This window comes from Oreochromis niloticus, linkage group LG12 (genome assembly GCF_001858045.2).
Source record: "Oreochromis niloticus isolate F11D_XX linkage group LG12, O_niloticus_UMD_NMBU, whole genome shotgun sequence".
Classification (NCBI taxonomy): domain Eukaryota; kingdom Metazoa; phylum Chordata; class Actinopteri; order Cichliformes; family Cichlidae; genus Oreochromis; species Oreochromis niloticus.
This window is the reverse complement of record NC_031977.2, coordinates 5865068-5880278: the sequence shown is the minus strand read 5'-3', so window position 1 is coordinate 5880278 and position 15211 is coordinate 5865068. Positions and strand designations below refer to the sequence as shown.

The following is a 15211-nucleotide window of genomic DNA, read 5'->3' as shown; positions in this document are numbered from 1 at the left end:
AAACAGAACGGCTTTAGAAGAGCACGGTGAGACCAGATAAACAGAAACACCGGCTGTGATGTCACTTGTCATGTCGGCACAACAAGACGCAGATGAATGATTTTCTGTTTTTTGTTCTGGCTCCTTGTGAATGAGGAAACAGCTGCACTTTGGCCTTCTAGTGGTCACAGAACCTGGTGGAAAATTCTGCAATATATGTTTTATGTTATGGTATGAAAGAGACTGATGCTGTCAGCACTGCTGTTTGACAGCATTGGCCATGAATTATTTAATATTACTGTAGATCCACCGTTATTGTTCTGATCTGTCAAGATGGCTCAGCCTTCAGATTTTTTTTATTATTGTTAAAAAATATCCACAATATCTGATGTAATCCAGAGTTATACGAGTTTTAAAAAAACAACTTAACTGTAATTATGCATCTTCAATCTTGCAGGAATGTAGAGTACAGTGAAACAGCAAAAACCTGACAAATGTGGCCCTTCAGTTGATGCATCTGTTGTTCACTGAAGCCTCATTAGAAATGGTCTCAGTAGAAGGGTGGCTTTAAGAAGCCATTGGAAACAGGAAGGTATACAGAATTACACAAGAACTGGAAATTCAGTGGCAGTGCATCTTATGTCACTATACATCCAAATTCAAATCAATCTCCTTTCAGTATCCAGGCATCTTTAAAACACAGTGGAGGCTCTGTCATGGTTTGGGGCTATATTTCAGCCAGTGGTGTTGATGAAAATATGAATGCAAACAAATGCCGTCTGATTTTGATTCATCATCTTCACCGGCTTCATTTTTCAGCATAATAGTGATCCCAAACACCGCCTGTCCAAGCATACTTAGAAGTGCACAATGGAATAATGCCAGTCATGGACTGGCGCTACTGGAACATTAAGCATTGTTGTGGGATCATTTTAAGAGAACATTGAACAAAAGGAACAAAAGAAGAGCTTTCAGTGTCCTTGAACAAACCCGAAGAAATGTTCCTGAAGACATTCCAGGTTATACTATCAGATCTTGATGTCAGCTAATCACATCAGTAGTTGAAGCACCAAAAAATAGCAGAAAGAAGATCCCTTTCTTTAACCTATCAGTAATTAGGCCAATGTGTAAGAGGATGGACTTCCGGATTACCTGGAATGTTAACTGGCGACCTTTAGTGATAATTGAGTAGTGTTTTAATAGTATTTCAAGTATTTCAGGATGAGTGTGCAAGTCTCATAGTCCACTGTCAATGCATGCTTTGGCCATTGAAGTGGAGCAGCAAGCACAGGCGACACATGTAAACACAGGCAAGTAGCAGCAGTAGATTAAAATCAATGGGTGTCTGTTCAGGAAGTTCAAGCATAATTTGCGTGTCATGTTTATGAAGTTAGGTAAGATACATATTGAGTCTTAAGGTCTACGCAGCTAGTTTGTCATATCAGTGACACAGTTTTCCTCTGTTTAATTTAGTTTGTCTATAATTAGATAATCTACTTCAGTGCATCATGGTGTTATGTGAGAGAAACTACAAGACACCATCATCAGTTACGTTTTGCTGCACAGTCATAATACAGTGAGTCTGTTATTTCATTAATGTGAACCTGTCCTCACTGGAGTATTTGGCTTTGTAAACAGGCCCCAGAGTCCACTGCAATGAGGTCAGAATATTCAAGATTCTTTATTGTTTATAAATATCTATACAACAAAATTATATTGCACTCAAGACTGACTCAATAAACTATGGAACTCCAAAGTGTTCAATGACAAAGTGAACAAATTTCACTTTAAATTCTTGCAAATGCATTAAAAAAAAATAGATATATAATATGTAAATAAACTGGTCAAAAGTTTTAGAACACCCCAATTTTTCCATTTTTTTGGAAAATTATTATTTATCTTATTGCACTCTGAAATGAAAGCATAGTACAAATAAGCAATTGTATTCTAAAACTCATCAAAGTTTCCACCTTTGGCAGATATAACAGCTGAACACACCTGTGGCATTCTTTCTACAATAGAAGTCAAATATTCTTCAGAAAGTTCTTCCATATCTGTTGCAGAAGTTCCCATAAATGGTTGCTTGTAGGTTGCTTTGTTTTCATGCCTTTGTCCAGTTCATCCCAAAACAGCTCGATGGGGTTCAAGTCTGGACACTGTGCCGGCCACTCCATGTTTTTTGGCATCTTGGACTTATGTTTTGGGTCATTATCTTGCTGTAGGATGAACCCCTGACCAACTAGGTCCATACCAGAGGGTACTGCATGGCCCTGCAGAATGCTGTGGTAACCGCTTTGGTTCAGGGTCCCTCTCACTCTGTACAAGTCACCGACCCTGGAACCAGCAACACAGCCCCAGACCATCACACTTCCTCCTTCATGACTGACAGTTGATGCCACACACTGTAGGCCTACTCAACGCCGTACAAAGGTCCTGCGTAATGAATTGACTGCGAAATTTGAAGACTTCAAATTTTGATTCATCAGTCCAGAATACCTTCTTCCAGTCTTCAGTAGTCCAATGGTGGTGTTTCACGGCCAAGGCAGGCCTCTTTGTCTTATTCTGACATCTTAGCAATGATTTTCTGTCCTGTCAAACCTGCAGCTTGACGTCTTCTCTTCACAGTTGAAAAGCCTTGATTAATTTCCATTGCTACAGAACAGCTTAAAATTGGTAACCCACTGTGTGTTCCTTGAAAAAGGCCTTTTTGTATAATTCTGAAATGAACATTATTTTCAGTTGAGTTTTCTAGGATGCTAAGTGTTTTTTTTTTCCTGGAGAGAGAGATGAAGATGTTTTCCAGGACAGATAGCTGTTGGTTTGTGATGTTTTGTGCAGCTCTGCTGCAGAGCTACTTCCATACCAATGAGTGAAGGGGAAATTCTCAAAGGACTACTGATGTCCACTGAGAGGTGTTTACTCAGGAATTTAAATCTGGGCACTTTCTCCACCATCTCCTCATTGATGTATATGGTGTGTGCTTCCTACTAAGGTCAATAATCATTTATTTTTGCTTTTTAAAGTGAAGTATATGCAGCCCCAACATGGTCGTGTTGTCTGCAAATTTAACTATGGTGTTGCTTGGGATGGTCATGTGTGTACAAAGACCAAAGGAAGGTAGTCAACATACAGCCCTGAAGCACTCCTCTGATGAGTGTTAGAGTGGAAGAGTGGTGAGGATCCATCCTCTCTAACTGCGGTCACTTTGTTAAGAAATTTCAAACAACCCATGAGGAGATATTGTGTTGAATACCTAGGTCAGACATCTTGGAGAACCGTCTGCTGGTGAGGATGGTATTAAATGCAGAGCTGTAGTTCACCAACAGAAGCCGTGCGCATGCCCTGGGTTGCTCCAGGTGGCACAATACCATTTAAAGGGTTGGGGAGATAGTGTTTTCCATTGATCTGTTAGTCCTGTATTTGTATTAGTAGTGGGAGTCCAGGCAGCAGAGCAGCATTAAGGTGTTGCAGGAGCAGTCTTTCCATGGACTTCATGAGCAGAGGTGTCGGTGTCACAAGCCTGTGATCATTATCTGAAGTTATGGCTGCCTGTTTTGGTACCAGCACTATAATGGATGTCTACAGGCAGGCGGGGATGCACTGCATCAGAGATGGTTAAATATTTTTAAGAACACCTCGCCCAGCTCTGCAGCACAGTCTTTGAGAGCTCGTGCTGGGATGCCATCTGGTCCAGCTGCCATCCATGTGTTGATTTTTCTGATATGTTCTAGTTCATTGTGGGCTGTTCTCTTTTTTCTTGTTACGCATCAATATCTTTGCACCACTCAAAAACAAACTGTCATAGACAAACACACAGGTCCCGACAGAAATAACTCCAGATTAGAGCTTTGACTTGCCTGTATTGCTTCCCTGTGAAGCCTTTTGTCTTATGTCTAATGCTCTCAAACACAGCAGCTGCTATCACCTTTCACCCACCAACACACAAAGAAGTCTTTGTTTTTTTGTTACTCTGCTCTCCTTCTCATCTTGAATTGCTGTCTTAATCAGCACCAGAATACTTTGCGATTTTTAGTTGCCTGTAAATTTCATAAATTGGTGTGGGAATCTCATTCCACAGCAGCACTTATTTCAACCCTATTACCTCTCTCTGTCTTTCTCTCTGTCTCTTTGCCAACAGGGTGTGATGGAGAGTTTCCTGGGTACAGCCCTGGCTGGTTCTGTCTTCTGTTTCTTTGGTGGTCAGCCTCTCATCATCCTCAGTTCCACTGGACCCATCCTCATCTTTGAAAAGCTGCTGTTTGAATTCAGCAAGTGAGCTGCTTTAGAGCATAGTAGATTTATATACTGGGATGGTTCATGTTCTGAAGAGACCTCAGTAATGTCAGGATCTCACCTCACCACATTATTATGTTTACGGTTTGCATTAAAATCATTTTAGGTTGAAGAGAGATAGTTGAAATGCTATGTGCAGTATGTAGGAGCATATGGATGGCTGTATTTACTTCAGGCTGAATGCAAATCCAAATTTCTAAAGACCTGCAGAAAGAAGAAGATGAAGAAAAAAAGGATTAATGCCTTGATTCTAATTTGCTGGTTACTTTAACCAGAAAGCAGCCGGAGAAGCTCTTTTGCCGTTCTGATCTTTGCTCTGACTGCAGTTCTGCTGAAGTAATGAGTTCAGCTACCATTAAATACCAACCCTCAAATCCACTTTGCAATCACTTGTACTTACCTCAATTTATACTGACAGCCCTGATACCAGAGCTTATACATGTAAACACAGCCTGCTACATAGTGTTTGTACTGAAACAGTGAACTATTTTAAGTGTGAACAAGAACAAAATGTTAGCCAAAAATCAAACTGTCTTTATTGTCACAGTGAAAAATTCTAAGAGGTATATTTGTTTATACGAAACATTTGTTTGCATGAAACAAACTAGGTCAAGTAGATGACATCCCAGCCTGATACATACTGATGCGCCCAAAAATACCAGCGCTTTAGCTGGTGTTGTATTTTCCTCGGGAGTCTGCAAAATGTGGTCCTATACAGAGCCAGCGTTGCAGAGACAGCTTTGAGATTTCAGTATGTTAGTTTGTAGAGGGTTTGTTAACAAGACAACATGACAGAAAAATGCAGTCACCTGTATTTAAAGGTGAGATAAAGATTGGCAATGGGTGTGATCCGATGCCTTTGTGCAGATGATGCATGTAATAATGTAGTAATCGTTGCTAAACGCTCATGGGTCAGAATATCAGCTTTTTGATGGCCATTAGGGCTGGCGTGATGCAGTGACACAGTGGACCTTCTCAAAGATTAAATAACATTAGTGGGCTTCCACATGAATGCTTATCTAACTTTATCACATTTGACTGTGTATAAAAACTGAATAAACTTGGAAAAACATTCAACAGTTTAAATATACAGAATTATAACCAGTTAAAATGGAATCAATTAAAAAGCAATAATTAAAGCTTTTTTTAACTTGTGTAAATTTAATTGTGGAAAGAATTATAATCATATGCATGCAAAATATATATGCATAATAATAGATCTATTTTCTGCATGTGACTGATAAGATGATGATATAAAGAAGGAAGGATAAGAAGTCCAAACCGAGTCCTTCTTGTTTTAGTTGGTGATTTCGCCTCGCACATATCATGTGTTTGATTACTCAAGCCTTGATATTTGTCTGTAAACACTCCAAGCACGGTTGTTTTTCCCCATCAAGCTGCTCTATATTCAGAGATAATGTACTGTTTGCACAACACTGGATATCTTTGTGTTCTGAGCCTAAATTCATCATTGCTCCCACCTGTTTTTCTGACCTGTCGCTTCCACAGGAACAACAGCATAGATTACATGGAGCTGCGTCTGTGGATCGGCATGCACTCGTGCCTGCAGTGTTTCATCCTCGTAGCTACAGATGCCAGTTACATCATCAAATACATGACGCGTTTTACAGAGGAGGGCTTCTCCAGCCTTATATCCTTCATCTTCATCTCCGACGCCATCAAGAAGATGGTGGGCGCCTTCAAATATTATCCCATCAACACAGACTTTAAGCCCGACTATGTCACCACCTACAAGTGCGAGTGCCTGGCCCCAGACCCGAGTGAGTTCACCCCTTGACTCAGGGATAGAGAGAAAAGGGGGATTATTAGTCTCGTTGGACTGACATCACAGGCAGATTACAGAAGCAAACTCATGTGTGTGTGTTCACTTTATCAACAGCTTTATTTGAGAATGCCGTCAACTTTAATGTCTTATGATTTAATGGCTTGACTTCATTGGTTTAATTATTGTGTATAACAATATGTGAATAAATGCAGTACAGCAAACTAAATAACTTTAATTATGGATAGGACTCATGATAGGGTCATGAACCAGGATTTATTAACAAGATCTGTTGATTGTTGACAAGAAAAGAAATTGTCACTCAGTGTTATTGTCAATTTTATTTATTTCAGCTTTGATACTTATTTCAACATAAGAGTTAAAATATTAAAACTAATTTCATAAGTATATCCAAAAAAAAGATTTAAAATGAATGTCTGTCGAGGTAATAATGCACATCAGTTTTTAGTCGATCAGGTAATGATGAAACGTTTGCCTGCTACAAAGAAATGTTAGATCTTTTTTTTTTTGTCCACTGGTTTCCTTTGCAGTGTGCACACACTGACAGAGCAGTGTTCACTTTAATGGCATACATCATTAATGGGTCTCCTAGCAGATGCCTCCTGTGGTTATTTTAGGCTGCCACCGGTCCACATTATTTAGCACACTGAAGATTAAATTATACTGTTTTAGCTGTTTTTGCCCACCTATAGCTGTACAGGCATATCAAGCATATGTTGGAGGCAACTTATTACAACTGTTAACATCACACAGAGTGGACTGACAGATAACTACACCCTAATAGGGCTGTGGATGTCTTTGTCATCATTTGCATATTTATGATGATATCTGGAGTAGAGTTATAATAGTTTTGTATTTTCTAAATACTTTTTATTTTTATTTCATTTTGACTTTTTGGTTGCGATTCAGTATACTCATTTCAGCCACCACCAGTATTTGTATTGTTTGAAAATGCAAAGTTTTAGTTTCAGTTTTAGACTTTATAATTAGTATAATTGTATGGGGGAGGCAGACAGGGGCGCCACCGGAAGGGGCGGGGTGCGGGGTGGGCACAAGGTAAGGCTGTCCTAAGTTGGTAATAATGTAATAAGTTTGCAGAAAAGCTGCTGCCAATCCCTGGACAGATCACTGGTGCATCTCAGTGCCAACATAGAGACAGGAAACAGTTCACACTCTTACCTGATCCAACACTTATCTGTCTTTATTGAACACATTTGCTCTTAAAGTCGACTCCGTTCTCGGAGAGTGAATTTTGAGCTGCTTCTGCTCAGCTCTGCCGAGAATCATTAAAGTGTTAATTGTAACTTTAACCAGTCAATCAATCAGTTAAAGCAGATTATTATGCATTTCAAAATCTTAATTGGTTTTTATATGTACCTGTTTTCTGTGATATCAGCTTTAATAGCAGGAAATTAACTAGGCATATCATTCTTTTCTTTCTCTGTTTTTGCCATCTTTTTCAAGTAACCTATATTTGACAACAGCATAATAAAAATGGAAAGTTGTGTTTTTGGTGTGCCAGACAATATTTTTAGTGCCCCCATATGGCCACGCCTACGAAACAAATCTGGAGCCCCCCCGATGTAAGAGGCAAGATTTAGCTAAATCACTACAGGTATTACAAGAAAATACAAGCAACTTTTGAAAAGCGGTTGACTCGCAGTCCTGTAGATATACAGAGCCTCAAATATACCACTAAAACAAAGGATATTTCCTCTACATTTTTATGTTATTTTACTTTGTTTTTTGAAGTTCACAAAATTGCTTCAGATAGTTTTGATTTTTTTTAAAGTGATTTAGTCTAGTTTTCTTTTTTTGTTTGTTTTGTTTTAGTTATAGTAACCTTGATCTGCAATGATAAATAACAGCTTTATTCTTCTTGGGTTGAGGGGTTTGATGACGGTAATCTACCCACCTTTTTTCAAGTGCAGGTAATTTGCAGTCATTTCTGCAGACATTGATTTCTGTAACTGATTGTTATCTTGTTTGCTTTTGCCATGCACAAACAATTTGGCTGCCGTCTCTTGCAAGTGAGTACCCCTTTGTCTGTCTGCATGAGACTTGGAGTGCTCTCTGTCCAGCTGCTGGATTCTCATTATATTTTGCGTTTCTTCTTTCCTCCCCTTTCGTTTTCTTCATCACCCCGTCTACACTTCCCGACTCATTACCTGGCTCCTCCCTACTCTCTTTCTCCCCAATCCGTGAACAGTGGCTGCAATGATCTTCAATGGTTTAGCTCCAATGCCAGATAACAGCTCTAGTGTCTCTGGGGTGAGTGCTTGCTTTCATTAAATGTTTAATTTTCTACTTTTTGGTGCTATATTTCAAGATAAATGTCCACAGAGTTGGCGACATTGCAGCTGCAGACAACATTGTAATTGTTAGAGAACAGCAACATGTTTGTTTACAGCTAACCCAGGTGTCAGCTCTGTCTCTAAAAGAAGTCGCTTTCTCTCCTCTGTGTCTGCGTCTCTCCATCAACCCCACTGACCTTTCACTATTACTAACTTTACATCTGCGCCAACAATTTTTCGCTCTCTGCATGTCTTTGTCGAAACACTACGCTCTTCTTCATCCTCTCTTACTGCTGCCACCACCATCCCAGTTGAATGTGACAGCTCTGGACTGGAGCCAGCTAAGCAAGAAGGAGTGTGTGAAGTACGGAGGCTCTCTGGTGGGAAAGTCCTGCAAGTACGTCCCCGATCTGGCCCTCATGTCCTTCATCCTCTTCTTTGGCACCTACTCCATGACCGTCTCCCTCAAGAAGTTCAAGTTTAGCCGCTACTTCCCAACCAAGGTGGGTAAACTATCTGTCTACATACGTGTCCTTTTGAACCAAGTCACACAACATTTTTGCAAACCTCATAATTAACTTTTTCATCATAGTGGAGTGAAAACAAGCATTAAAAACAGTCTATTTAAAAAAAGACCTATACATGCAAGCAAAAAGACCCAAATTAATGAGAATGTACAAACCAGCAGAATTGTTTGAGCAGGTGCAAGAGAGCCTGGAGAGATGGAGGTAAGAAGTTAGACTGAATACATGTATGTGAATGATACTGATATGGGTGGAACAGTGAAACTGCAAGTAGAGGTAGTGAAGGTAGATGTATTTAATACCTGGGATCAGGTATGAACAGGATTTGTAATGAGCATGTCAGAGGGACAGCTCAGGTTTACCGGTTTGAAAAAAGTCAAAGAGGCAAGGCTGGTTTGGGCATGTGCAGAAGAGTGATAGTGGATATTTTGAACGAAGGATATTTAATATGGAGCTACCAGGCTGGAGGAAAAGAGGGAGATCCCAGAGAAGATTCATGGGTGTAGTGAAGGAGGACAGGAAGAGGGTTGGTGCGACAGAAGAGGATGCTAGGGTGAGATGGAGGCAGATGATTCGCTGTGGCTGAAAGAAGAAGAAGAAGATAGTGTAAACAAATGGCTGCCAGGTTTTTGAAAGTATTAGATGTCTTTTGGGCAGAAAACCTAGCTTTTAGATCATTGTTCTTCCTTTTTACCTGCACAGCAATGCTTCTAACAGGAAGTGGAGAGTCAACCAGACAAAGAAGTAATTCTTCTTATTTTATTGTATTCTTTTTTCAGACACCAGGATTACATTTGACTAAAGTGAAAACTTGGCCGGCTACTTTTCTTTTCAGTATTTATGAGCAGCTTCCTGCATATTAGACCTCAGAAGCATCTCATCTGTAAGTTCTGCAAATGTTTGTCTTTGTAATACAGACTGTTCTCTTTTTCTGTGTTTGGCACCAGCTGAGGAAACTCATCAGTGACTTCTCTATCTTCATGTCCATCATGACCTTTGTTGGGCTGGATATGTTAATGGGACTCAAAACCCCCAAGCTTATTGTCCCAACAGAATTTAAGGTAATAGGTTATTTCCAAACTGTTTATATTTAGAAGATAACAAGTAAAAAACAATTTCCAAAATGAGCAGCTCTATGACATGTTGCTGTATTAGGGACTGGTAGGGAATTTTGAATGGAAACACATGAACATTTTGGATAACAAACGTGCCCAGAGTTAGAAAAGAGGATTAATGCTGCCTTTATATCTGTTAGCGTTGCAGGCAAGCACTTTGACTTTCTACAGATTGGACTAACTTTCCACAACAAAAGAACTTCATCACACTGGCTTAAAATTACGTTCTAATAGTGATCTTGTGGAACTGAATCCTCGCTTTTAATGAAAATAAAGCTTCTTCTCATGTAACAGCCAACTCGACCGGATCGTGGCTGGCTTGTGATGCCTTTTGGGAAGAATCCGTGGTGGGTGTATCTGGCCAGCTTTGTGCCCGCCCTGCTTGTCACCATCCTCATCTTCATGGATCAGCAGATCAGCGCTGTCATTGTTAACCGCAAGGAGAACAAACTTAAGGTAGGTGTGCAACCAGTCCAAACAACATCAAAAGCCAAAGTATCAGTCACGAAACAGCGCTATGAATTCAGAGAGAAGCCTATCAACTCACAGCCTGCACCTTATGAGGTCGCTTTTTATAGAAATGATCTTTGTTTCCCCTGCAGAAAGGCTGTGGCTATCACCTGGATCTGTTCTGGGTTGGAGTCCTGATGGCCACGTGCTCCTTCTTGGGTCTGCCCTGGTACGTGGCTGCCACCGTCATCTCTATTGCTCACATCGAGTCTCTGAAGATGGAGAGTGAATCGAGTGCTCCAGGAGAGCAGCCGCAGTTCCTCGGGGTCAGGTCGGTCCATAGTAGCATAAAAACAAAGAGCTCAGAAATAAAAAGGAAAGTGCAGTTTGTCAAATAGGCTGCCACTACCAACATCACAGAGCTACAGAACCACAGTCCTAAATCCTTTGTAGCTGACGTAGACGAAAGCATTGTGAAACTGACTTGACGCTCTCTTGTGTCCCATCAATGTCAAACATACAGAGAACAAAGAATGACAGGCATACTGGTGTTTGTTCTCACTGGAGTCTCCATCTTCCTTGCTCCTGTACTTAAGGTATGAGGCGCATAATGGATGATTTTATTTTTGTTTTTGTAATTGCTAATTGCTGTTTCCTCAAGATTTGTTTTTATTATCAGCAAAACTCAAGATGCTCACCACTTTTCCATACAGGGCAACAAATTCATTCTGAAAATATGTGCAATAAATTGGGATTATGAAATAACAATGTGCAATATATAAATTAAAAAATTAATGAATCAATAAATTATGTTAAACAAATTTAAGGTACCCACATTTTGAAGCCTCCATATTAGTTTTTCAGTTACCCAGTTTGGGTGGTTATTAGCTTGGTTAGCGAGCTGTGTCTACAAACTCTACACATCTATTCTCATTTTTGCTAAGAGTCAGAATTTCACTTTCATTGTGATGCTGTGAACTGTCTTAATTATGGCCGACATGTACTTTCACTTGCAGTTCATCCCCATGCCTGTGCTGTACGGTGTCTTCCTCTACATGGGTGTAGCGTCTCTCAGTGGAATCCAGGTACCGTGCGTATGCCAGCTGGTGTTATTTATGATTTGAGTAATTTGTGGCTGGGCAGCTTACTTATTGAGTTACACACAGCAGATGGAAAGTGGCTTATTTAAAGCTTTTAAGCAAAAAATGTAACAATAACAACCAACAGGTATGCTGATACCATTATGTCCATATAGACCGCAAAGATAAAAAAATTCGACACAATGTGTGAAACAACAATAAATAAACTGCACTGTCAGCGAATGTTTGTGTTTCTCAGGTGTCTCAGTTTAAAAGGCACATTTTGAAAGAACAATCAGAAAACTGTAGCTCAGAGTTCTGTGAGCTTCACCTACAACAGTGCACGATCAAGCAGAACCGTGACACATACAAGTCCGCTCTAAATAATTTAAGCATTCATGATTATTGTAAGTTTATTTGTATTTAACATAAATTCCTGCCCCTCAACCCTCTTGTTGTCATTGCCTTCCACAGTTCTGGGACAGGATAAAGTTGTACATGATGCCTTCCAAGCACCAACCTGACTTCACCTACCTGCGTCATGTTCCTCTCAGGAGGGTACACCTGTTCACTCTGATCCAGATTACATGTCTGGCTGTGCTCTGGGTCCTCAAGTCCACCTTCTTGGCCATCATATTTCCCGTTATGGTAAGTGTGATGAAATACTCCCTTTTGCACCACAGCTTTTTTAATGAATCCTGTGTTGTGAGATGGATGGAGCTGAGAGGTAAGTGTTTTGAAATGGAAGAAACACAGCTGCTAAAACTACATGAATCTTTTCCACATATAGAAGCTGTAAATGTGCAGAATGTGTAAAAGCAATAGTTTTAATGGCGTTTTTAAAGCATATAAATACTGCTCTGATTTTACTGTGTCAACCAGTGATTCCTGTTAACATCATCTATGCATGGCATCCAGAAAATCATAGTCATAGCTTAACTCATATATGAGATGAATATTACCAGGAGCTGAAACAAGGTCTGTGTGTTGGTCTGTCTCTGTGTCAAACACCAGATCCTGGGTCTGATGGTGGTCAGAAAGATGCTGGACATGGTCTTCTCCCAGCACGACTTGGCATGGCTGGATGACCTCCTGCCTGAAAAAGAGAAGAAGAAGAAGGATGATGACAAGAAGAAGGGGAAGGAGAAGGAGAAAGAGAAGAAGAAGCCCAAACCTGATGACAGTGAGGAGGAGGTGAGAAACTCAAGCTTTTGCTGACCCCTACAGGACTGACAAACCATGACATAAGTGTGTGAAGCGCACCGTCTGTACTGTGTGTGTATGTGTTTGCTTGCAGGACAAGTACCACGGCTACGCGAACCACTCACCCAGCTCTGAGTCAGACTTGGATCGAAGGTACTGTGTTCTCAAACTGCACATCCCCTACAAAGACCTCATCTATCCTGATGTCACACAGACTCAGTGGGGAGCATACTGCCAGGCTGCAGCCACACGCAGGGCTCTTTAACACACACAGATATATATATGTCAAAGTGCAATCGTCTGAATGAAAAGTGCACAATTAAAGGGTCAGTTCACAAAATGTACATAAGGATCAGTGATACTCGGTCAGTGATGTAGCATAAAACATAAAACAGTCCAAACTAGGAAAGTGCATTCAGCATAATTTCACACACTGTTTAAATCCTGCATATAAGCACAATTTTGAAGAACTTATAGTATTTTTGTCCACAACATCTCAAAGGCTTGTAATGTACTTCTAGTAGCGTTTAGAAGCATTTGTTAATTTGCAGGTTCAGATTATAAAAAGAAAATATAGCCAACAAATACCCTTTGATGTGTTATTATAAATTAAGATATGCAGATGTTCAAAAATAATTAAAAGTAGCTCCAACTTTACCAGTTGGTAATCTCCTTTGATTTAAAGCTATATTAATCCCACCCCGCTCTTTTTTTGCAGGGAATATTTCTTGGGTGGAATGTACCTGCAAAAAAATGTACTTGTTACACTGCACTGATTTCTGTATGGCTCATTACCACTAGAGGGAATTGCATGTTTGTGCAGTTTGGGTGAACTGGAACATAGATAAAAATAAGAAACTTTAACTGAATGGCTCATCAAACTAAACAGGAAACTGACAAATACTTGGATAGACTCGGTCGCATGAAAATTGATCACATAGCCTTTTTATATTGATACACTGACTTATTGCACACCCTTTAACAAGAGATTCAATTCATGGAGTTTTGTAAACATACACATGTTCAGTCCCACGGTTGTCATCATGTGTCATGTTTGAGTTCGGTCTCCTCTCCATGCACTTTAAGGCAATGCAGATGGTTGTTGTGCTGAACAGTGTAATCCTGAGTAATGTTTTAAATGTCTGACAGCCTGTGTCTGAGCTGCCCTCTGCACACACAACTCAGCATGTTGTTACTCTTCACTGCTCGCCTTAAAGCAGTATAGTTTTGCTATGTATCTCAAAGCCTTCAGTGTTTGTTGTGTAGTTTAACATAGTGTGCGAGCAGTCAAACTAGATGAAGAAGTTATTGTGTGGTCTTTTTAGTCCTGTGTGTATCTAGCACATAGAGAGGATATATTGTAGGCCTCTGTATACACAACTGTATAATCATCCATGTGCAGCATACATCATTTGGTTGTTTCTTTTTCTTCCATGTGCTGAATCTCTTTAGTACATCAGTCACACCTGCATGTGAAATGTAGTCAGACCCCAGCTCTCCAACCCGCCTCCGTCCCTCACAGCAGTTTCACTGCATACATTTTGCACTGAAAGTGCCATTTACATTATTTAACCATAACTACTGTAACTTTGGGCTGTTTGCCCTTTGTGGCTGATTCAAATGTTCCCATCATGTCTGCATTGCTTTATTAGAGGCATGGTTTGGAATTGACACTGTGAACTTGTTTGCTTACATGCAGCCATCTGTTGAAGTACATAAATTCTCTGTGACGTTATTTTATTGAAGGATTTATACAAGCACAAAATGCACTGATCGCCGGACCTTTGAAGCTATTGTGTAAGTTTTTATACAAATCTTTACAACATTTGCTGACATAATGCAAAAGGCAGGCATGCATAATAGTGCACAATCAAAAACTCAAAAACACTTGATATCAGAGTCAAAACAAATTTATCATTGCAAATTAACATCTAAAAAAGCAGGATGTTTTATTATTATTTTATTCCAATGTACTCAGTAAATTCAAGCTATGTTTGCTCACGGTTAATTTAAACCACAGGCTGCATATAAAAGATGGGCATGGCCACTATAGCATCACCCAGTGGTTAATGAAGTCCTCTTATGAAAGCTAGACCAGCATATTCACCATCTATTTCCCATAGATGTCTATTCAACAAGACTTGATTTAGAAACCAGGGCTCCCCCTGCTGGCCATTAGAAGGAATATGAGTTTAAGGCACGAGTGCACTGGCTTTACTTTTCAGACCATAATGTAGGTACAGTCTATGTCATTCACAATGTGGGAACCATCAGCTAGTCTGCCTACTCTCTGTGGGAGCAACAGCCAATATTTTGGGACTGATTTCACTGGTTAGCTGAGCGCTAACCTAAACTGCTGTAGTCATCGTGTCTCACAGCCAAGCTCCGCCACATTCCCCTCCCCTCCTGGTAGAACCTCTGTGTCTTTGGCTATGGGTGTGTATGGTGCCTGGTGTGTATGGTAACTGGA

At 40.1% G+C, this 15211-nt stretch overlaps 1 protein-coding gene across 4 annotated transcripts in view; it reads left to right on the top strand.

The window, feature by feature from the left end:
- Positions 1-15211, top strand: part of slc4a5a (solute carrier family 4 member 5a) — a 39462-nt gene that overhangs the window by 22860 nt on the left and 1391 nt on the right. For 3 of the 4 annotated variants that reach the window (XM_005472932.4, XM_025896828.1, XM_005472934.4), the window contains 12 exons: positions 4118-4251; positions 5782-6053; positions 8286-8347; positions 8682-8873; positions 9842-9955; positions 10304-10465; positions 10612-10790; positions 10983-11055; positions 11476-11544; positions 12013-12186; positions 12553-12732; positions 12836-12894. In XM_005472932.4, the coding sequence (XP_005472989.1) occupies positions 4118-4251; positions 5782-6053; positions 8286-8347; positions 8682-8873; positions 9842-9955; positions 10304-10465; positions 10612-10790; positions 10983-11055; positions 11476-11544; positions 12013-12186; positions 12553-12732; positions 12836-12894 (1670 nt within the window). The remainder of the gene's footprint in view (positions 1-4117; positions 4252-5781; positions 6054-8285; positions 8348-8681; positions 8874-9841; positions 9956-10303; positions 10466-10611; positions 10791-10982; positions 11056-11475; positions 11545-12012; positions 12187-12552; positions 12733-12835; positions 12895-15211) is intronic. The other variant, XM_019366075.2, reaches the window with a different exon arrangement.